Source organism: Sinohyriopsis cumingii, chromosome 11, assembly GCF_028554795.1.
Source record: "Sinohyriopsis cumingii isolate HCF-2022 chromosome 11, ASM2855479v2, whole genome shotgun sequence".
Lineage (NCBI taxonomy): Eukaryota > Metazoa > Mollusca > Bivalvia > Unionida > Unionidae > Sinohyriopsis > Sinohyriopsis cumingii.
In genome coordinates this window covers 6,908,742-6,933,262 of record NC_142971.1, presented here as the reverse complement: position 1 = coordinate 6,933,262, position 24,521 = coordinate 6,908,742, and the positions used below count along the sequence as shown (strand labels likewise).

Below are 24,521 nucleotides of genomic sequence, written 5' to 3'. Positions count from 1 at the left end.
TTAGAGTGTCAGCCATGGGTGTGGGAGGTCACAGATTCGAACCCCTGCCAAGTCATACCAAAGACTTGTAAAAATATTACTAACAGCTGCCTCACTTGGCACTCAACATTAAGAGGTTAGTGTTAGGACTGGTGGGACATGAAGCTACATGTGTGCAGTATGATGCCCCAGTGCTAGATCATCACTATAAACTATCAGAGTCTGCAGACATAGCAATATGAACGAATTTTTTAAAACGCTACATTAAAAATCCAAGTCACGCACACACACAGAATCCATGGCACTTTGTAATGAAAAAAACCCTCATCTGACACTCTTAAGATATGTTGACAATTCCAAGATACCTGTTTAAGTTTTGTTAACGAGACAGATTTTTTTTTAACTGTAAATATCAAGACTTAATAATTTCTTTCAGGCAGAGCTACTCTGAAGTGCACACAGACCAGTTAGCAGATCATTTCCAGAACATCGCAAGTATGGACAGTGCAAACTCTCTCTCTCTCTCTCTCTCTCTCTCTCTCTGAGGCTCTCTCTCTCTCTCATATATATATATATATATATATATATATATATATATATATATATATATATATATATATGTATATGTATATGAATATGTGTATATATATATATATATATATATATATATATATATATATATATATATATATATATATATATATGTATATATATATATATATATATATATATATATATATATATATATATATATATATATATATATATATATATATATATATATATATATATATATTATCCTGGGCTACTGCAGTGTGTCCCAGGTCAAGGCTCTTTCTCAAGTTGCCTCAACACTCAATAACCTGCATGCATTGTTTTGCCAATAAAAAAACAAAAACATTTTTGACATCGTATTAATTTTGAGGTGGTCCTTTTAACCAAAAATAAAAAGCCTTACAACTTTCTATATGTGCTTTTTGATGTTCTTCAAGGACATGTGATGGCTTGCTATAAAGCAGCCAAACAATTCAATATTTTTTTCTCCAAATAATCTAGGGATCAGAGTATGTGATTACTACATTATCTAACAATATTTTGCAGTTCTTATATGGAGATCAATGTATGTGATTATGAAATTATCTAACATCTCGTGATGCTTGGGTTGTTGTCATATTGTGTTATATACAATGATCTTTCTGGTAGCATTTCTGAATACATAATATATAATATGTTTTCTATGTATGTATGTATGTACGTACGTATGTATGTATGTATGTATGTATGTATGTATATATTAATGCATGTATGTATGTATGTATGTATGTATGTTGGTGTTTAATGTCATATCAGCCCAGTTTTGTCTTTAAACATGTCTTAATATTCATGGAACTTTTTGTTTTTAGTTAAATGTTTGTCTTAAGTTTTTACTTATATACAGTAATAGTTTACTACTTATTCAATTAAAGAGGTGCCAATCAGAAGATTCCAGAACACTGGACACCCCCAACCCCTGTGAAGTCCCATCCTTTCGATGTTCATGACTACTCCTTTCATTTATTTTCAGTAACATGGCCATAATGTCTGCAGAGAAGATGAGGCCTATAATTTTTTTTTCTCTCAATAAATTATATTTGAAAGCTAATAATCTGAGAAGCTCATTAACAATTTAAATGATGGTATACTTAAGATTAAAATGTGATTTTGTTTACCTGTGATATCAAATCTAGATGAAAGCTTTTCCCACATATTTTCAAATAAACAAGATTTTGCCTAAAAAATGTAGACGAAATTTTACTCAAAATATAACCCAAGAATGGTATTCGGTAAATGAAACAATGAATGGTTTGAAGCTCAAGTCAGGTATTTGGTAAATGAAACAATGAACGGTTTGAAGTCAGGTATATACTGTAATATGGATATAACTCTAAGAAGTACTGTCAACAAGAAATCTGCAGTTGCATCCCCTATTATGTCTAACTCTAGATTCTGGCATTTCAGGTGGTTTTATCAATGGCACCAAACTGCATGAATCATGGGGTGGGTAAATATTACACAAAAAACATTAATTTGGTAACTGGCACATTGTCAGCATGTTTGGTTTTTTCTAGAGGTTTTCTTCTCCCTTTTGGTTTGGTTTTTTTCTCGAAGTATTCTTCTCCTTTTTTGTCCTGTCCAGAAGTAAGTTTAAATTAGCAGCATCTTATATATTATTAGAATTCAGACTGGTTTAGGAATTGAATATCAATGTCAGTGTGCTTCCTTGTAATTTGCAATAATGTTAGTAGTGTACCATTCCATACTTTGGGATTTCCCCCACACATGTATACTTGTCATGGTTAATTCTGTGATCATTCAGTGAGTAACTTTAGCTATGATTAAAGCCTGAATATAAAAAGCAATGCATTAGGCACTTGGACAATATTTGGTGCAAGATATAGCAACTACATCTAACCAGAAAGGTATGTATAGTAAATATGTAACAGAGTAGGGGTTAAGATTGTGGCACTACATAATAAATTGTCTTTTTTTCCCCTCCCCATATAGTAATTATTTAAAGGGGCTCTACTGTCTACATTTTCAAAAAATTAACTTTCTTTTCATTTTCTCTGTTTGATTCAGAATGTTGAAGCTTTATAATGTTCAGTCTGATGAGGCTTAAAGATGGCCAAACTTTGACTTACATAGGGGTTTCCTCATCTAAAAACAGAGCTTGACTATGCTAGCATGATCACATGACAAATCAAACTGGTAATCTACAGTGTAAACATGTTGAGATTGGATAATGATGCTTTCACATTAATTTATATGATGATAAAAGACTGTACTTAAGTATCATCAATGGGATGAAATAGTTTTGTGATGTGTGTGTGATGCGATTTTGATTTTTTATGTAGCTTTAACAATTTTTCAGTCATATCGCTACGATGTCTGCAGTGTGGCAGTTTATAGTGATGTCTAGCACTGGGGCATCATGCCGCAGACATGTAGCATGATGTCCCACCCAGTCACATTATTCTGACACCAGGCCGACCAGTCCTAACACTAACCGCTTAATGCTGAACACCAAGCGAGGCAACTGTTGGTACCATTTTTGTAAGTCTCTGGTATGACTCGGTCGGGGATCAAACCCATGACCTCCCACATCCGAGGCAGACACTCTAACCACTAGGCCACCGGAGCAGTGAAATACACATTTATCCTATGGTTTAACAGGTCCTAAATGAAAATGGTGTGACATGAATACCCAATATGATTGCCACAGCAGCTCTCTTGATAATTTTGTTTTCCTCCTAAATGGTCATATCAACATGGGGTTTTATAATAGATTTCTTATGATGTCTAGTTGGTCCTAAATGAAAATGATGTGACATGAATACCCAATATCAACATGGGTTTTTATAATTGATTTCTTATGATGTCTTAATTGGTCCTAAATGAAAAGGTTCTGATCTAACATCACTGTCCAGTGACTGGTCATTAGCTATTGATGACCAGTCATGTCTGGTGACTGTTCTCCTACCACCTGTTAGTTCATTAAAGGAATTGGTTCATGTTTGATCACCGGGCACCTGTCATCTCACACCAGTCACTGATTTTACACTGGGGCATCACTCAGAGGTTTTATGGTAAGGGGATAGGCATTGCGCTAAGATTTTCCTTCTTGCCACTCAACCATCATACCCTGTACAGGGGTCTGTCCATTGGGTCCAGACTAGGTAAGGAGATTGGATCAGTATGCTCCCTTTCCAATTATTCCAAAGATCTGTATGGGATTTGGGGCCCTCCATCTTAGGCTAATTGGTCCTTCATGCCTCCTTGGGCTGCTGCAATTTTGACCCAGAGTAGAGGTTATGCCACAGCTGGCACCACCATCTTGTTGTGTGGCATAACATCATTCACAACACAAAACACTCATCTTCATCCTGGAACTTCAAGAACACAGAGCTTGTATTCATCATGAGAAACAAGTAATGGAAAAGGCACATGGTGTTCCTATATCACTCCCTCAGAAGGATATTGTTATGCCCAGCCGCTCTCGCTCTGAGTTTTCTAGATGATGATGAATTATCTACACTCGTCAACTCTATTGAATTCAAGGTGGAAACAGCTCAATTGACATTCCATATCATGCTGACAAGCTTCTCTTATTTGGATGAACAGAAGGATATCTGGTCTTTGGATAAGGCAGCATACTTTGGAGTTGCGCCCAAAACCATCTTGCTCAGAGGCAAAGAAGATCCTTTATATTTTGGAAAAGATCTCTGGGACTCAACCACAGATCTGCTGCTCCTTCCACATTCCTCAACAACTGAGGAAATATCACAGAGGTTCTCCACAGGCCAAGAATGTGTTCAAGGCATACATGATGGTCTGTACATCCTCTACTTCAAGACCTGTGGTTCTACCTATAGTTTTTCATTACATTCCTCATAGTGCCCAATTAAGCCTCCTCAGTTGGATGCAGATGCATCTCAAGTGGGTATTACTACTGGAGCCTGGGCACACCTTCTCATTAAAACATTTGAAGCCATTGGACAAAGAATCAGGCTTTTGGTCACCATAGTGTCCTATGCTGACCTCTTCTTGGCTACTTCGTTCATTATGCTGAAGGAGGCCACTCAGATGCATTACAATGCATGCTGGAAGCTGTGGCCAAGACATCCAGGCATTCACTTCTGTAGCAATGGCTTTATCGGCAGAACTTCTACACATCCACTGTGACATTGAGCAGGACTCCTCTAAGGTCTTACTCAACCATGGTAAAGACCTAAGGGCTGCTCCCTTGGAAGTCATGAGCCTGTTCAGAGGACTCATATCCACTGTGAATTCACAAGAGTTGAAGGATCATCATCTTAGATCATTCACAACTGCTCCTGGTCCATTGCGATTGGCTAGGAAATGATCCATTGCAAATTAGATTGTTTCTGTTGTGAGCTAGGGCTACTGACTTCAGTGTTGTAAATGATCCCCTCGATCAGTGACCCCCATGTGCTTTCACCAGTCCGATCTGGTGAAATTAAGGAAAGAGGTGCATACTTTTTTACAGAAAGGAGCAGTCTGGAGGATCTGGAACAATCAGTTTCCAGCATTCTACTCTTTAATCTTTCTGGTCAACAAGAAAAGCAGGAAGTTTCATATCATTATCAATCTCTCCCCCATTAAAACAGTTTCTTCTACATGTCAAATACCTCTGGTTTCACTTGGATCAGGAAGTCTTTCAGTTCCTGGTTCTGCCATTCAGAATCGCTTCCTCACCCAAAGTCTTCACCCGATTTATGTGAGTATTAGCATCCTATTTCTGAGAACCCTGATTCTCCAATATTTCAATGACTGGTTGATACACAACATTCAGGTTCAGTCCCTCCATCAAGATCTGTTCCACTGTTGGTCCACCACAACTCGGGTCTTTTACCCAATCTGAAGAACTCAGAACTCATTCCATCTCAGTGAAAACCTATTTATAGCGCTATGAGGGTACATTGCCAAAGTAAGGGATTGATTATCATGGTCTCCACCGACAACACATTTGTTGTGGTGTATCTCCAACATTAAGGAGGTGCACATGCCCCTTCCTTTTGTGTGGATGTCTAGAATATCATTCACTGTCCACATCAAGGATCATCACCCTCTGAGTTTGCTATGTTCCAGGGTAGAAGAACATTTTAGCATACCATCTGTCCAGGTCAGGTAAGACATCTCACGGAAAGGTCTCTTCACTGCTCCATAATAAAGTCCCATTTCTCACCGGGGGAATGCCCCTGGTGGGCTTGATTGTGACCAGGCTCAAAAACAGAATTCTTTTTACATCTCTTGTCCTGGACCAGAGTGCATGGACAGTGGACACATTCAGCCTCCAGTGGAATAATCGTGTACACCTTCCCACCTTTGTTGTACAAAAAGTCTGAATTTCCACTGCTCATATCATTCCCATATTCTCACTGTGGTTCAGTGATCTTCTAGACCTGTTAATTGATCAACCTAAGTCTCTACCTCACAGAAGGGATCTTCTGTCACAACAAACGGGCTCCCTCCTACACAACAACCCACAAATTCTCCTCCTTTACATTTGGTTCATCTCAAGCGATCAACCCACCAGGACAGGTTTTCGGAACCTGTTGCCAGTTGCATCATTCAAGCTGGGAGAGCTTCAGTGTCTGCGATGCCAGGTGCAGAATCTTCTGTGGTAGGAAACAAGTTGATTCAAGGTGTCCCTTAGCAACTTCATTGCCTTTTGCTCCTAACTGAGAACAAAAGATTCTCAGTACAAACTGTCAGGGGCTATAAAACTGCCATTTCCAAACACTTACTTTCTCTCAGGGCTCAGCAAGCGGTTCAGATTCACACCTTGCTGATCTCATTAAGTAATTTTAGCTGCAGGACCTGCATCCCTCTCTCTTATGTCTAGATGGAATCTATCTTGTATTTTATGGTCCTTAGCCAAAAAGCCCTATGAACCCCCAGAATCAGATGTTCTTTCAGGACCTCACACTCAAGACCGTGTTTTTACTTGCTTTGGCACAGTGAGATTCATGCATTGTCTGTTGATACCAGCTGTCTCTCAGGTCATGGGAATTATGAATCTCTTTCTTTCCTCTGTCAGCTGGGATTTTTAGCCAACAATCAATTACCTTCGGTATCTCCATCACATATAGAGATTCCCAGTCTCAGTCAAATCTGTGCTGGAGATCAAGATAGGCTTTTATGCCCAGTTAGGGCACTGTGTTTCTGTCTCGGAACATTGAAACAGAACATAAAGGGTATTTTCCTTCCTCTTAAGGGCTTCATTGCTATTTGGCCTCCACTATCTCATGGTGGATTGTCACCACAGTCAAAAAAGCTTATCAGTCCCTTACTGACAGAGACCTCTCTTTTTATGAAACTGTAAGCCCATGAGATTCAAGCTGCTGCTGTCTCATGGGCCAATCCAACTCACTCTTCCCTAAAGGATGCCTATCTAAATCACTCTTCCTTGGAATAAGTCATAAAGGCAGCATTTTGGCAATCCCTTACTACCTTCTCCTCCTACCTCCGCTCAATAATGCAACAAAGTGCATACATTTTTTCTCTGAGACCAATAGTTGCAACACAACATGTGGCTTATAGAGACAAATGTAAAGTGGAGCTTTCCTTCTTATTATGCATACTTTCCATTTTTTTTTTTTTTTAAAATCAGTTTTAAAAGATAAGCCTGACAAATTCAGCTGGGTAAGGTATTACTGCTATTAAAAATGTATTTTTTTTTTTGGGATAAAACAAATTTTTATCACAATTACCTAATGCCCTCCTCCTAGCCCACTCTGATGTCCTGGCTTAGTGTCATCTATAAAAGGGATGACTGTCTGCGCAAATGATCCTTGTACATGAATGCATCAAGAAACGAACTCAGATTTAAATGGTGTAAAACTAGTATTTTACTCCATACTATTTTACTCCATACCATTTATCAAGACCTTCTGTTTATACCAGTACATGTAGCTTATGAGTGATAATTGTCTGCTAGATTTAAACTAGGAGTGCATCCCAGTGTGTCAATATGATAGTATGAATCTGTGAACTGCAAATGCACACCTAGTGTACAAGAGTGTAAGGTTATGCACAGACACGTGTGTATATTATACTCTGATTTCATACAATAGAAACCCAGCCAGTGTTGTGCAGTGTAATTACAAAAACTCATAAGCATTATAAACTTGTAACATGCCTTTCTTCCTTTCTGGTTTACAGTTGGTGGAGAGGTTGACTCAGCAAGCAATATGGCATTATAAACTTGTAACGTGCCTTTCTTCCATTCTGGTTTACAGTTGGTGGACAGGTTGACTCAGCAAGCAATATGACATTATAAACTTGTAACATGCCTTCTTCCCTTCTGTTTTACAGTTGGTGGAAAGGTTGACTCAGCAAACAATATGGCATTATAAACTTATAACATGCCTTTCTTCCATTCTGGTTTACAGTTGGTGGACAGGTTGACTCAGCAAGCAATATAGCATTATAAACTTGTTACATGCCTTTCTTCCATTCTGGTTTACAGTTGGTGGAGAGGTTGACTCAGCAAGCAATATGGCATTATAAACTTGTAACATGCCTTTCTTCCATTCTGGTTTACAGTTGGTGGAGAGGTTGACTCAGCAAGCAATATGGCATTATTAACTTGTAACATGCCTTTCTTCCATTCTGGTTTACAGTTGGTGGACAGGTTGACTCAGCAAGCAATATGGCATTATAAACTTGTAACATGCCATTCTTCCATTCTGGTTTACAGTTGGTGGACAGGTTGACTCAGCAAGCAATATGGCAGATTCTTCTAGTACAGGTTCATCTTCAGAGGGTGGGGCAGCTGGGGGCAGACAACCCAAGCAAAATTCCTCGATGAAACTGCTGAAAGAGATGAAAGCTCAGGTGGGTATTTAAACAGATTCTTTGTGTTAAAGACATTTTATATTTCCCTTGAGTATTGGCAGAATAGGAATACATTTGGAAACTTGAGAAACAGTTGGCTACATAGTGGTACATGTATTTGGGACATGAATAGTGGTACATGTATTTAGGACAAGAATAGTGGTACATTTATTTGGGACATGAATAGTGGTACATTTATTTGGGACATGAATAGTGGTACATGTATTTGGGACATGAATAGTGGTACATGTATTTAGGACAAGAATAGTGGTACATTTATTTGGGACATGAATAGTGGTACATTTATTTGGGACATGAATAGTGGTACATGTAAATGGAATATGAATCATTCTTGAAAATTTTGTGACTTCTGTTCCTGATTTACGAGAATTGCTTATGAGGAATATTTTTGTTATATGCCTGCCATAAGGCAGAGCATCTTGTGTTATTATTTTGTCTGTCCATCTGTTACCGATTTTGTTTCCATAATAGCTCAAGTTGTCCACCATCTATGGTTATCAAACTTTGTGCATGGCTTAGTAAAGAAGAACCCTAATAATTCTAGGCTCATAAAAACTTAAAGGTAAAGGTTATGCATGACAATCACTTAAGTTATGAAAGAACCATGTGGATTTTAGACTCAGAAGTTTAACTGTCAAGGTTGTTATGACTAAAAACTGGTTTCTGCACAATAGCATCGGTTATGAACCATCTGTAGTTCCTCGAGTTTATGCATTGCTTTCACTTGGGTAAGGAAGAACATATTTATTCTTTTTGGTCAAAATTCAAGGTCATTGTGACTGAAAGAAAAATAATATTTTCCAAATCAAGTTCAGCACCATCTTCAATTACCAAACTTTATGGATTGTCTGTACTTGGTGTATTTAATTTGAGGTCAAAAGTCAAGATAACTATGAGTGAAGAAATATGGTTTCTACACAATAAATAAAAGTGGCAGCACTTGCCAGTATTTTGTGCAGTGCCTACTTCTGAGGTAAGGAAGAGCAAATTTTGAGGTCACATGTCAAGGTCACTGTGATTAAAAGAAATTTAAGTGGTTTTTCACAAAAAACTCAATCTGTCCACCATCTACAGTTATAAAGTTTATGTAAGTCTTGTACTCAGGGTCAAAAGGTCAATATCAATTTGACTGAAATAAATAAATGATAATTGTGCAATAACATTAGTGCTACAATTCATAATGGACCAAAGTTTGTAGATGGCTTCCATTTGGGTTCAGGAAGAATCCTATCAATTTTGAGATGAAAAAGTCAAGGTCACTGTAACTGAAATTGGAAAAATGGCTTCCACACAATAACATTAGCTCTGCAATATATATCTAGACCAAACATTGTGGATGGCTTACACGTGGGGTAAGGAAGCTCTTAAGGAAGCTTCAAATGTCAGTTGCCATGACTGAAAAAAGTGGCTTGTGCACACAAATTTGTATTATTAAAGACAAAGCAGGGATATAAATTGCCACATAATGTACTCTTCTTTAGTTAAATATGATGTTTATAAGAGACCTGCATTAGATAGTCATGTTTGTATTAAGTTGGCTTTGTTAGTTTTAATGGCTCTTTTTACACATTATTGGCTGTATCATTCTGAGGAAATGACTGCTAAGTGCTTTCCCAAGGACACACGAAAGCAGCTGTCTTGGGCAAGTACTGAACCTACAACCCTTGGATTTAGACTCAGATGCTGTACCAACTGAGCAACTTCATTTTGTAAGTTACCTATGTAACAGTTGTTCCCAGGCACAAAATAAAGGATGTTAAACATGTAGATACAAAGCTAGTGTAATATATGACTAAAAAGGTAATTAAATTGGAACAAGTTACTGGCGCATGAAAGATTGTACTTCTTTCTGTATGAATAGAGCATAATGCAACAAATAGTTTTGAAACCAATTGTCTGCTTAATAAACTCCATGATACAACTGCCCATTTATTTGATCAATGTTCTAAAATATTTTTAATATAAAAAGCAAATATATTTAATATGTCTTGTACCTGTTAGCACTGTACCTATTAAATATATCAATTTAGAAAACAGCTTCATTAATATTTTGTATGCTTTACAAACTAAAAATGGTTTTAGTATTCAATTAATTGCCCTTATGAGACAACAAAGAAATGGTCTCTGTTCACTCATATTTCAATCTGTCCCTGCTGATATGGTGAGACAACATAGTAATAGTCTCTGTTCAGTCATATTTCAATCTGTTCCCCACTACTATAGTGAGAGAACATAGGTATGGTGTTTATTCATATTTCTCTCTGTCCAGCTTGTGAACACATTAGTATCCATATTTTTGTTGTTAAAAGACTTGAGACGACTTTAGTGGTAAGCAAGACATAGCTGTCACTTTTCCCAGTCATAGAAAATTTGCATGAAGGTTTTAGTTCATGTTTTTTCTTTGCTAATGTTGCCTAAAAACCTTTAGTAGATTCTCATCACACTTGGCGTTACTTATTATTAAGCTGAGACAATTCGTTTTACACATACTTGCTGACTTGACCATATGACCTAAATGTCAAGGTCATAGTCATGCAAAATTTACATCAAATTTTTGTTGGTTTTTCCTAAACCTATTCATTGATCTTTTCTTTATTTGGATGCATTCTTATGAAGCTGAGATAATTCTTTCAGTGACAGGCAATCTTGTTTCTTTCATTGTTTCACCTTGGGGTCAAGGTTACTTGCATGCAAAATTCGTGTAAAGTTTTTTCATTCCTAAAATGCTTGATGGATTTTCTTCATATTTAGAATGACTCATTATGAAGCTAAGACTATTTATTTGGTGATATGCTTGTTTGCTGATTTAACTTTTGGTCATGGTCGCATTCAGTAAAAATGAATTATGCTTTTGTTTCAAATCTTTTTTCTGTTGCTTATGTTTCCTAAATCCCTTAATGAATTTTCTTCATACTTGGAATAAATGATTGTGAAGCCAAGACAATTCATTCAGTAACAAGCACACTTCCCGCTGTGACCTACCTTAAGGTCAAAGTCATTGAAAATTATTGTTAAGGTTTTCCTTAAAGTTTTTATCTTTGCAACAGAAGGCTGAGCATACTTCATTATGATGTTGTCCATCCTTCCATCTCTCTGTTGTCCATCCTTCCATCTCTCTGTTACTGTTAATTTTCTTGCATAATAACTTGAGCTATCCACCATCTACAGTTAGCAACCTTTGGGAATGACATACATTTTCTATTAGAATTGGCTGTGAAGCTTCATTTCAAGAACAGTTGAGAATATGAGCACATGCTGTACATATTTGTATGGGTTATGGCCCTTTATCTTCAAAGCAGATGTTGTGAAAACATTTCATATTTATTATTAGATTTGAGCCATATTTGCAGTTGCAACTCAGACAAGTATGTTAATAGACACATCTTTTGTTAATTATTTTAGAAAAATTAAGTAGTAACTTATTTCCACCTGTATATTCAAAATGGCTGTTGACAGATGTATGGAATCAATATGTTTGTTTGTTTGCCAATAACTAGGGAGTGGAGCAGATGTATGCAGTGCAGCCTTTGCCATGGTGTCCTCACCTGGAACATGTTACCTCTGTCCCTACCAAGGGCCTAAACACCTCTGACCCCTGTGAGGAATGTGGCAATGTTGGCGAGAATTGGGTCTGTCTTGTCTGCTACAAGGTATGTATTCCATTTCAGTTTCATTTATACAATTTATTCTTTGTTTCTGGAACAGGAAATATTGCATTGCATATAAATATTCATGCATGCATTAGTTTATGATTATGAAAAAATCATACACATCAGTCAGTATGACAATTGTCAACTCTCTCTCTCTTTTTATATATATATATATATATATATATATATATATATATATATATATATATATATATATATATATATATATATATATGTATGACATTGTCCAAAATTCCTTTGATAATTTACAATAATCCCAAAATAAACTTCTAGTCCACTGAGCACTTTGTAGTTCCAATGACTAACCCTAGCAAATGTCTTCGCTCAGATTATCTAAACATGACATCAACCACATCTGCAGACTACTGATTTCAGTATATGGAATAAGAATCCAAAATAGGAATAAATCTGATTACTCAGCTCTCTCCTTATATCCACCTGTACTGGACAGAGGCATTTATTACTGCTCTATTATTACCTGTACAGCACCCATTTAACTTGAAAATAGTATCCCCCTCCTTCCCCCAATGAAATTGTCAGTCCTAAATCTGATGTATATTCTTTTTTCCATACAGACAATCATATCTCATGATCAGACTGCATTGGATACAGTTATGGCAATGTTAATGTTATTGTCATCAAGAAAAACTCAGTTCTGGCCAGGATTCACTCAGAGAATCCAGTTTGAACACCTGAGTACCATCCAGTCTCTAGTGAATATAGTGATGAATACTGATGATATTTGCATTACCTTCAAACACCCTATTGAGTGTAGTAGAGACTGCTGTTATGTTTATTTAATCTGTATTGATTGTTGGATTTTTTTTCATGATTATCTTTTTTATTTTATTGTATTTTGTAATTGACCTTAGTCTAAAATCAAGTTCACTGTGTTCCTGACTTGGGACATTGATTTGGTAAACAACATAATACATAGCTTATATTATAATATATAATAAGATTAGATTAAGTATTAGGATCATTATCAATGGACATAAACATGCTTATCTTAATCTGAGTTTAGGACATTGGTATTCCACCACCAATTGACAACCTTAAAATGTTCTATATAGGTTTTTGTGTTATGTTGTTTAATTTAAAAATTACTCATTCTTGCCTTTACATTTTGAAGCAGAATGAGTCTTATTGTTGTGCCCAGAGTTTCGCTTAGGTGGAATTATTTCTTTAAACTATTATTCAATGGAAATACAAAGTGCTCATTAGTAATATTCTTGGACAGAAACATTAATTTGGAATTACAGTGAATTCAGACAAGGACATTTTGGATTATATTGTTGTGATACATCAAGAGACTTAAGTACATCATCACACTCCAGGGAAGTTAATTTTTTATTCTGATTATAATTTCCAGTCATTTGTATAGGCTTATATGAAAAGTTAGCTTATTTTCAGTTGGATTTCTTTATTGGTTAAGTGAACTGACCTCCCCCTTGGGCTTCAAAATACACTCTTTGAATCTCAAAAAAGCCTCAACACTGTCTGGGAATATGGCAGCTACGTTATAATTGTGAACTTGTGATTACTTATCCATAGCATCAGTGACTATTATGGTTTGAATAGATGAACACTATGTTGTGAGACACCTGTGCATGTGCTGTTATGCACAGAAGAGTTGTTTCATAGTAGTGTGGAAATGTTTTTGACTCATTTTCTAGTGAAGTTTAAGAAACTAAAGAAAGTTACATTTCTTGTTTCAGTGGCAGTTGATTAAGTATTTTTGCCTATTTATTACAATACTGTAATGTATAGACTCCTGTCAGTTAAAATTATTTACAATGTACAGTTTCTGCTGTGTTTATTTGAAGTCACATGGCTAAAATATATTACATGTATCCTAATATATACACTTTCAAATATAAATACACTGCAAAAATTTCATACACCAACAAAATGTGTTTATATGCTTACATACAACACGAAATAATCTACTTGAAGGAAATTATTGCTTACCATCGATGTTGAATGCAACTGGTCATAATGAGAAATAAAGAATGCTGTGAAACCCAAATTGCACATGCAAGAGCATGCACACACAATATGAGCATGGTCACTCACACACTTGCACACACACACATTGTTTCCATCTTTGCTCCTACTTCTCCCTGAAATTCAAGTCTATCTTGACCTCTGTCAGCTGTTTTAGTTTAATATTGCTTAATAAGTTTCAAGAATATGAGTACATTTGAAACTAGATTCAAGCAGTGGAAAGTCTCGGGTCGCACGCTATGCTTGCTGATATGAATCTGAAGAAACATGTGAAAAAGTCTCAGGTCACAGTCTACTCTTGCTGATCTGAATCTGATTAAAGATGTGAAAAGTCTCAGGTCACAGTCTACTCATGCTGGTATTAATGTGATTAAAGATGTGAAAAGTCTCAGGTCACAGTTTACTCTTGCTGGTATTAATCTGATTAAAGATGTGAAAAGTCTCAGGTCACAGTCTACTGCTGCTGTTCTGACTTAAATTTTCCAATAATATAAATTTCATGATGTGAATGATTTGAAAGGGGCATTGAAATTAATGTATATCTTTGCAGTCTGACATGTGGGTTCATCTGTCACAAATTAAAACAGGAATGTTTTGTGTTGAGTTTTAACAAGAGTGTGTAAAATGAATTCAGAAATTAAAAAGAAAAGTCAAAAACCAAGGTTAGAACTCAATTCCAATCATTTTTTTCTTCTTCTGTAAGTGATTGTAGTTAATGTGGTTTTGGCTCTTTTCTGATTTAATGCAAGTGTAATCGTGCCTACCTATTGATTTTCTGTTCCTTTATTTACAGGTGTATTGTGGCAGATATGTGAATGAGCACATGGTTATGCACAGGGAAACAGAAAAACACCCAGTAGTGCTGAGCTATGCCGATCTCTCTGTCTGGTGTTACGACTGCGATAACTATGTACACAATGATGTAAGCATCCCTAGTCCAATTCAGTATCACATCCATTTTCATTAACGTATATACTCACGTATAAGCCCATTTGCATATAAACCAACCCCCCAAACTGAACAGGTATAAACACTAAAAGGTACATGCATATAAGCCGACCTACAACTCTGAGACATCTCAAGATGCACAAGGTAAGTTCTAAATGCATTTATTTAGGCAAAGTTATATTTAACAAATTTACATGTATATTTATCTTGCAGTTAGCATGCATGATTATTAAAAAGAAATGGTACAAACTTGTTTGAAAAGTAATTTATTTAACTTTATGTTTTCTTATTGTTTCTGCCTAATTTAGATTTGTGTATAATTTGATCGAACGATGACAGGAATTTAGCATTCGCAAGTTGCTGTAACACTACCTCTCACTTTTGACTCGATTATTGTTTGTTTATGCATTATTGCATTGGATGTTTTTATATCAGTGCACCAGTAATTATGTTTTTACTTTGCTTTGAAATTGTAAATACCTAATTCATTAAATGTAATCCAAGTATGACAACACAACAAACAAAAACAATACGGTTTGATACTAATACAGTAAAAGCTGAGTTGTAGTTTGCTTTGATGTAAGCGACCATACACCATACCTGTCAACTTTCACGCCGGAGTTTAAAAATAACTCCAGATTTTTGGGGTCGCTCCACTCTTTCCTCCCAATTACATAATATCTTATGTTTTTTGCTGAGAACTCCCGATTATTACACTATGTCTTCGATTTTCATTTCTTCTAAACAAGTCCCACATGTTCTGCTGTATCACCTGTGAATTACTGTTGTGACGAAATAATTACTTTTCGATAAGAATTTGCTTCTCACTAAATAGAATGTTAAGTTTAAACATTATTCACTTAAAGTAATGATTTTCTTTTACATCTACAATAATACAAAAATAAAAAAATTAATAAACCAGAACAAAGAAGTGAACCTCAACAATAAAATCAGCCACAGTTAATTTCAGTCCCAAGAATGATCACTATGGATGCTGTAACTTCATATCCTATAGCGTCATTCCCATGAAAGAAACTTAAACAAGTGAAAACCTGGCATTTTTATACCATATGTACCAGTGATAATTACCATTGTTAAAATTATAAAAGAAGGAAGGAAAATGCATACCACACAGCAAATGTGTCTTCAAAAAACTCATTCAGAATGCATGTTTTATAATAATCATTACTAATTGCTTTACGAGTTTACAATACGGGAATATGGTCGGATATACAAAGAGGGGAAAATAGTTGCCACATGTACAGTACCATGAGGCTGGCTATTATGGTATGCATTTGCTCCCATTTTACAAAACTACGGTAATCATGCTAATATTAAAGAAAAAAAGGCAACTACACATCAGTGTACTTGTATAGTTACTGGTCAAAATTCCCTGTTATCACAAGCCAGTTTCAGGGTTTTAATGATTAACTGGCCTGAATTTCTGATGCAAAACTTAAGAACTTTGCCAACTATCAACACAGGAAATGCCGAAACATCAAGCTTTCCATTGTGTGGAAAGTTATGATGTTTGTTCAGCTAAAACACAAAACTAAAATTGATTGATGTTGATCTTAGTTGATCTATATGAGAATTTTAGCCTTTATTATTACCACACATCGTGAACATGTAATTTATGATGGTTTTGTGCCTTGTACAATTAAACATGTGTACCTTTTTAAAAATATTACCTCAATTTGTAGGACTGCTTATATAAATTGAAAATTAGTAACTCGTGAGCACGTGATTCAACGTAAATGAAACAGCTATTAAGGACTAGCTAAAATGTTAGCTGGAAGAATGCAGTTTGGTCGAAACAATGAATAAAGCCAAATCTGCATTTAATATGTTTGGTAATAAGTAAGGATTTAAGTGACGCTATGTACGCTTTGCACTGTGTAAGTACTGTTCATTATAGTTCAGCATGGTCTCCCTGGTAAACTCAACCGGCCTGCGAATTATGAAGTCTGTATTTACCTTTAATTAACTTCATGTTGGAGAAATCAGAAAATATGCACATGCAAAATAATAATTAAATCAATCATAGTACTGTGTAACAGTTTAATAATTGTTGAGTCACCGAAAGTTAATGTATTTTACATGCCCATGACTTAGGACACAGACGAAATTATTCCTTTGTGTCCCAAGATTTACAACCATTACAGTAGTCAACAAAAAACCTAAAAATTGTCTACTTTAGACATTGGTCCGCGGATAAACCGACCCCCCCCACTTCTTCCAGGCCTTTATTTTTTCCTAAATTCTTTGGCTTATATGCGAGTATATGCGGTATTTTGGAAATCCAGCTGGTTAAGACAATTTGTTTAAAGGGATGGGTGATAATTGGCTTTTACAGTAACATATCTTTTTTCAAAGGTAGAATGATCACATATTTTGCACAAAATCTTTGAATGATTTTACTGGTCGTCATTGAAAATAATCTGCATACAGATGAATTCAAAAGGAACTCAGCAAACTTAGCTGAGAAAAATCAATGTTTTTAGCCCAAATGGAACTCAGCAAACGTAGCTTAGAAAAATCAATGTTTTTAGCCCAAATGGAACTCTTAGAAAAATCAATGTTTTTAGCCCAAATGAAACTCAGCAAACTTAGCTTAGACAAATCAATATTTTTAGCCCAAATGGAAATCTTGATCAAGAAATGCTCTGCAAAAATTGTGTTTTGCGTGTATTGTGGCTTCCGTAGCAGCACAAAATGGAAAATTTACTTCAAGTTCTGCTCCGGACCTCACCCAGTTTTGATGAAACGTCGGGTATCATGTTTCTTAGGATATGCTCAATCAAGCAATGGTCTACATTCCATATCAACCAAAATGGGAAAACTATTTTCAATTTCTTCTCCAGAAAAGTGCAACCAATTTTGATAAAACTTAGTGGTTCTTAGGACATGCTGTATCAAAGTTATGTGGCTCCTCTAGCAGTGGTGTGATTCCTTAGCAACCATATTAAAAACCTATTTTCAACTTCATTAGTATGGCTGAACCATTTTGGATCAAATGAATGTTTCTTTGGATAAGCTCAATCAGAATTTAGTCTGGCATGGTTGCCTCAGCAACATTGTTGGTTTATTAGTACACACTTGGAAAAATTATTTTGACATCTTTAGAACACCTGACCTAGTTTCAAAGCAAGTATCACTGTTTCTTATGGACTTAATCAAAATAGTGTCCAGCATGGTTCTCCAAGAAATGATCTGGCTTCCATGAAGTTTTTATATACATGTTTAACAGGGCATGCTACATGAAAATTGTGTCTGGGGTGATCCCCCTAGCAACAGCGTAGCTTCCATAATGGCAGTGTGGAAAACCCACATGATATTTATATCCCATCATTATTACAGCAATGACTCTTCATATTTCACATTTTCTTTTTATGTCAATTTGTACCAGAGAGTATTCTGTTTAATTATCTGTTTTATTAGAAATCTTACCAAACTAAGTTTTTTTTGCTGAATTAGTCATCACCACTTCTTGAATAAGACTGATTTATGTCATTTTTATTAATAATTTGGTGGTTTTATTGCCTCAACATAACCAGACTTGATGCAGTTTGATATAAAATGTGTGAGATAAATCACATGTACATAGGTCATGTTTATACAATACAATTTATGCCAGCTCATTGAAATGGTCATCTGTTTAGTTTTGTAGCCAGGTTAGCAGTGTCAGGCCTACTATTAGTCTCTTGATTAATACTATAGGCCATTTTTCAGTAATATAGGTCATTGTTCAATAATATAGGCATTTTTCATCAATATAGGCCATTATTCAGTAATATAGGCCATTTTTCAGTAATATAGGCATTTTTCATTAATATAGGCCATTGTTCAGTAATATAGGCCATTGTTCAGAATTACAAAACACATTTAAATATTAGGCATAATGCATTGCAAATTTGTTTGCCTGAATGACTACACCTTTTTGTTCATCAAACACTATTTATCATATTTGGTTTCATATGTGAATCGTTAGATTAGTCTGGTCGAAAATTATGAAGCATAAAACAAATCTGTTTAAGTTCCCATCTCAACAATAAACTGTGTTATGATGCCAAATTTTCAGATTTTTCCCTTTTTTTCTTCAGATTATTCAGCCAGCCAAGGCAGCTGCTCATCTTTCCAAATTCAGTGAACCATTACCAGGAATTTAATCAGTGCTGAATAATCCCTGACAGTGCTATGAAATAAAGTGATTTCTGATCAGCTGAAATTTTTTGAGGTGGGAGGTCCAAAATCAATATTTTTAACACATTTTCTTAATTTTTTACTGCAGCACTTGATTTCTTGACCAAAAGTCTTGGACCTTAGCTCTAGATTACTGTTAGTTAACATTATGTAGCAATATATTGGGGGTGATTAGGACTAAGAAAGACCAGTGCATGTGTACTTGAGAAGCAATTTGTACAAAGTCTGTGGTTATTGGTCACATTAGTGAGAAGTGAGATAAAGTTGTCCCTTTTCTGCTGGTGGTGGCAGCATCAGCGGTTAAGGGATAAAGTATTGTTTGATAATGAGTACATAATGCACTTCAGGTCTTCTTTATTAAATTTTAGAATTTCTTCATGCTCTATTTCCTTCGTGTAATAGTTGTTATCTGGTGTATTAGATCATATTTGTACAAATTCAATTCATTAAATGCTCCTGTTTTCTTCTCATCACTGCATGCGACTTAGTTTATTGTTCTGAAGAAGTGAAAATTTACACTTATGCATTATATCAATGTTGTCTTTTCCCATGTTTGTAATTTCTATTGTATGCTTACTTTTCTCTGTCTCGTCTAATTGCTGCTGTAGATCTTGGAACATTAAAAGTCTGGGAAAAGAAAATAAATCTCTCTGAACTCAACCCAATGACCACCAGCTTCAGACCTGATCTGTCTCATCCAGCCTTCAAATCACTCATCCATTGATCAATATATATAATAAATCAAAGTTTTTGTACCAGTTAACATGTCTGCATAATTTATATTGTTTCTGCTCAATGACTTCAGAAAAACTTGTTCCCATCTATTCTCAAAACAGCAAAATTTGAAAAATCTCATAACATTACTTCTAAATGGATGGATTGCCAACCTATTAAACAAAAAGAGATGCCACACCTTTCTTGCAATAAATAGTTATTCCTATATTGAAATGATGCTAATCTAGTTTATAGAATTGCTGCGCTGCCGTAGCAGATCTTTATATGGTCTACTCCAGAAGAACAAACAACACAGGGTTTTCACTGGAACATTTCTATAACGTTAAGTAGCTGCTTGAAAATGAAAAGTGTGTTCGTCTAACCTCCAAGATGGTACCAATTGTGGCCATCATGAAAGTCATACAGTTCCTGGGGACCCGAGTGGCCGAGTGGTCTAAAGCGCTCTCCATTACGGATCACTGCCATCTCACCTCTATCTGCCTGGGTTCGAGTCTTGGATTCGGCCAATGTGGGTATGTGAGAAAGCTTGCCAGTAGCTTCTCATGGGTCGATGGTTCTTTCCGGGGGTTCCCCGGGTTCTTCCTCCACCATTAATACTGGCCACCATGTATAGCCTATCGTGTGCTGAAAAATGGCGTTAAGCCACACAACAACATACAGTTCCTTTAGCATCAATGGTGACCATCATGAAAGTCATACAGTTCCATGGTGACATTGACATAGGATTTTCACTTAACACTTCTTTTTTTTATTTGTGTCTGAATAAAATAAGTAAGAAGCTGACCACCATATACATAAATATTAGAGGATTATCTTTTGACTCTGTTCTTTTCACATTAAAATTAAAATTGTGTGTGATTTAACAAACTACAGAAACATATTTCCTTTGTTAATATTGATGCATGTTAGAATGATACAAATTTACAGTATGTTGTAGTTGTTTATTTTTTTAAAAATATATTTTAAGTTTTTTTTTTAATTGCATGAATTTAAACATATCAATTTATACACTTATATGTGTATTAGGACTTATGTCATACAATCAGCTTTATAACCCCAATATTATTGTATTTTAAATTGTTAACAGAGTAACCAAGATTTTTGCTAGAAATTTCAATAAATTTAATGTTTAGATCAAAATACTGAAGTTGTTAATGTTTGTGTCTTTTTGAATATGTTAAAAAAAATGTTAAAAATATATTTGACTGTAGATGTTCAATCTCTACACTTCACTGAAAGCAAAACACCTGTTGTGCCTATTTTAGGAGACATTTGAATAATCTAAGCCTGAAAATTCGAAACCTTGGTTTTTCTATCATAAATTCAGAAAATTCAACATGTGACTGATTTAGTGAGAAAGAAGAATGTTCTGTATGAAAAAAATGTATAAATATTTAATTTTTGTCATGATTGTTTCAAACTTGATTTGGTTGATGAGGCAGCTCTTGGTCATTTCATATGGAAATAAAGCTTGCCCAGTGCCATCCAGCTCTTGGTCATTTCATACATACTGAAATAAAGCTTGCCCAATGCCATTCAGCTCTTGGTCATTTCATACATACTGAAATAAAGCTTGCCCAATGCCATCCAGCTCTTGGTCATTTCATACTGAAATAAAACTTGCCCAATGCCATCCAGCTCTTAGTCATTGCCCAATGCCATCCAGCTCTTGGTCATTTCATACTGAAATAAAAGTTGCCCAATGCCATCCAGCTCTTGGTCATTTCATACTGAAATAAAGCTTGCCCAATGCCATCCAGCTCTTGATCATTTCATACTGAAATAAAAGTTGCCCAATGCCATCCAGCTCTTGGTCATTGCCCAGTGCCATCCAGCTCTTGGTCATTTCATACTGAAATAAAGCTTGCCCAATGCCATCCAGCTCTTGGTCATTTCATGCTGAAATAAAACTTAACCAATGCCATCCAGCTCTTGGTCATTGCCCAGTGCCATCCATCTCTTGGTCATTTCATACTGAAATAAAGCTTGCCCAATGCCATCCAGCTCTTGGTCATTTCATGCTGAAATAAAACTTGCCCAATGCCATCCAGCTCTTGGTCATTGCCCAGTGCCATCCAGCTCTTGGTCATTTCATACTGAAATAAAGCTTGCCCAATGCCATCCAGCTCTTGGTCATTTCATACTGAAATAAAACTTGCTCTGTGCCATCCAGCTCTGGGTCATTTCATACTGAAATAAAGCTTGCCCAATAACATCCAGCTCTTAGTCATTTCATGCATACTGAAATAAAGCTTGCCCAACGCCATCAAGTGTTTATAACTAATCACATACTATAATGAAAATCATCAATATACAAGAAGTCAAATTCTTAAGGAATTCCAAATTTCTGCCTTGATATATAATTTTCATGCAAATCTGGAATTCTTGCCTTTAAACTGGTGTGCTTTAAAAGGTTAAACTTACTGGGAGACATAAGAATGGCTAGAATTACCAAGATAATGAGAAAAATGTTTTAGACCACATTCCATTTTACTGTGATAAAGCACTATTATGAATGATGTATGGATGGACACAGGGTGACCACACCTGCCAATGTTAGACAAATTTCAGATTTTTCATCTTGGTAGTTGAAATGGTATAAAAATTGTCTCCTCCTTTAATATTTTCTTTAATTGTGTGTGTTTTCTTTATATTTTCTGTGGATGACAATGGAATTTTAAAACCAGAATCATTAGTTATGAAAAATTGATCTAAATGACAATAAATAACATGTAAGTAATATAAAGAAATATGTAGAGTTAAACATGAAAAGGAACACACAAAACACTCACATTATTATGTAGAGTTAAACATGATAAGGAACACACAAAACACTCACATTATTATGTAGAGTTAAACATGAAAAGGAACACACAAAACACTCACATTATTATGTAGAGTTAAACATGATAAGGAACACACAAAACACTCACATTATTATGTAGAGTTAAACATGAAAAGGAACACACAAAACACTCACATTATTATGTAGAGTTAAACATGATAAGGAACACACAAAACACTCACATTATTATGTAGAGTTAAACATGAAAAGGAACACACAAAACACTCACATTATTATGTAGAGTTAAACATGAAAAGGAACACACAAAACACTCACATTATTATGTAGAGTTAAACATGATAAGGAACACACAAAACACTCACATTATTATTCTGGTTTGTAAGAAATGGAATTTACATCCAAATAAAGTTTAGACATTTTTATTTTGAACTTATTATGAATATTGTAGAATTTGTATCCAGTTCTTAACTGCACTTATTGTTTACAAGTTTTCTCAGCATTTCTTTTTTCTAATTGATTGTATCTTTAGTCCCTTTGACACTTTTTCTTACCTTGTTTCAACACCTCAAAATTCCTTTTGTCACATCTAGTTGATTCTTGATGCTACCATTGACCTGAATTGCTGACTAAACTTGTGCTACCATTGATCTGAGTTGCTGACTAAACTCATGCTACCATTGACCTGAGTTGCTGACTAAACTCATGCCATTTACACACAATTTATTGGAGAGCATGTCCTGAACATCATGAATAATATTAATAATGCTACTCAAGTAGAGAATAGAACTTTCACCCGATTTTCCTTTCTGAAATGTTGTTTTGTTTACCACCACCAACTTACTCCCTTTGTAGATGGTGTTTTGTACAAGACATTCTCTTAGTCTTTCAAAAAGGAAAAATACTAGTTTTTTAACTTTTATTTTCAACACCAAAAGAAAGTCACTTTAATTATATACCCACATGGATTCAAAATGTATTGGTAAATGTAAAGTCAGTAGGTATTCTTTGTTGTAAATATAATGCTTTCTTTATCAAGCAGATGTGTAAGTGTACATACAGTTGTGAGTAATAGACCCTAACCAGGATATCTAAGTTTTTCCCACACTGAATATTGTATATTGTGGTATTTCTTTATATCTTGATATCACATTCCTTAGGTACAAACTGCAATAAATTGCTATATAATAAAATGTGTTTGTGTGCATTTTTAGTTCCCCCAGTCATAATGATATGTGAGTTTTTAGTATAGCCCTCAATCCATTACTGGTAGTCTTCTTTATGTGTTGTGCGTCATTCAACACTTGCCTTTCTTCAGTTACTTCTCAACAGTGGTTGATGCCCATTCAACTAAAGACCATTTTGCCAACGAGAAAGTTCAAACAGATACAAATTATACAGAATATCTATCGATAATAACTTTTCTTAAAATGACAAATATATATGAATGCCATCAGCTGTAAAGTAGGTGCATTATAGCTGTATAGTGAATGACACAATTCAGACAATCTTTTCATGCAAGCATTTATCATGTGAAGAGCATTGTTTTGTAGGGGATGCACACAAATTAGGTTCTGATCTAAATAACTTCTTATTCAGAATTCCTGCAAAAACATGTCCACAAATTATCATTTCACTTCTTGTCTGTCTGATATGGTCAGCATTTATTGCATCTGATGAGGACCTGTGGTATTTTGCAGATGCTTTCCTTACACAACACACCATCACAAATCATGCTTGCAAAGTATAAAAAA

At 35.3% G+C, this 24,521-nt stretch overlaps 1 protein-coding gene across 3 annotated transcripts in view; it reads left to right on the top strand.

Moving 5' to 3' along the window:
- LOC149787571 (protein deacetylase HDAC6-like) overlaps positions 1-23,960 on the top strand; it is a 548,042-nt gene extending 524,082 nt beyond the window's left edge. For 2 of the 3 annotated variants that reach the window (XM_089973728.1, XM_089973727.1), the window contains exons 34-38: positions 416-474; positions 8,243-8,379; positions 11,898-12,050; positions 14,872-15,000; positions 19,130-23,960. In XM_089973728.1, the coding sequence (XP_089829854.1) occupies positions 416-474; positions 8,243-8,379; positions 11,898-12,050; positions 14,872-15,000; positions 19,130-19,195 (544 nt within the window). In that variant the 3' untranslated portion in view covers positions 19,196-23,960. Of the gene's footprint in view, positions 1-415; positions 475-7,781; positions 8,100-8,242; positions 8,380-11,897; positions 12,051-14,871; positions 15,001-19,129 lie in introns of those variants that run through there. The other variant, XM_089973729.1, reaches the window with a different exon arrangement.
- The last annotated feature ends 561 nt before the right edge of the window (positions 23,961-24,521 follow it).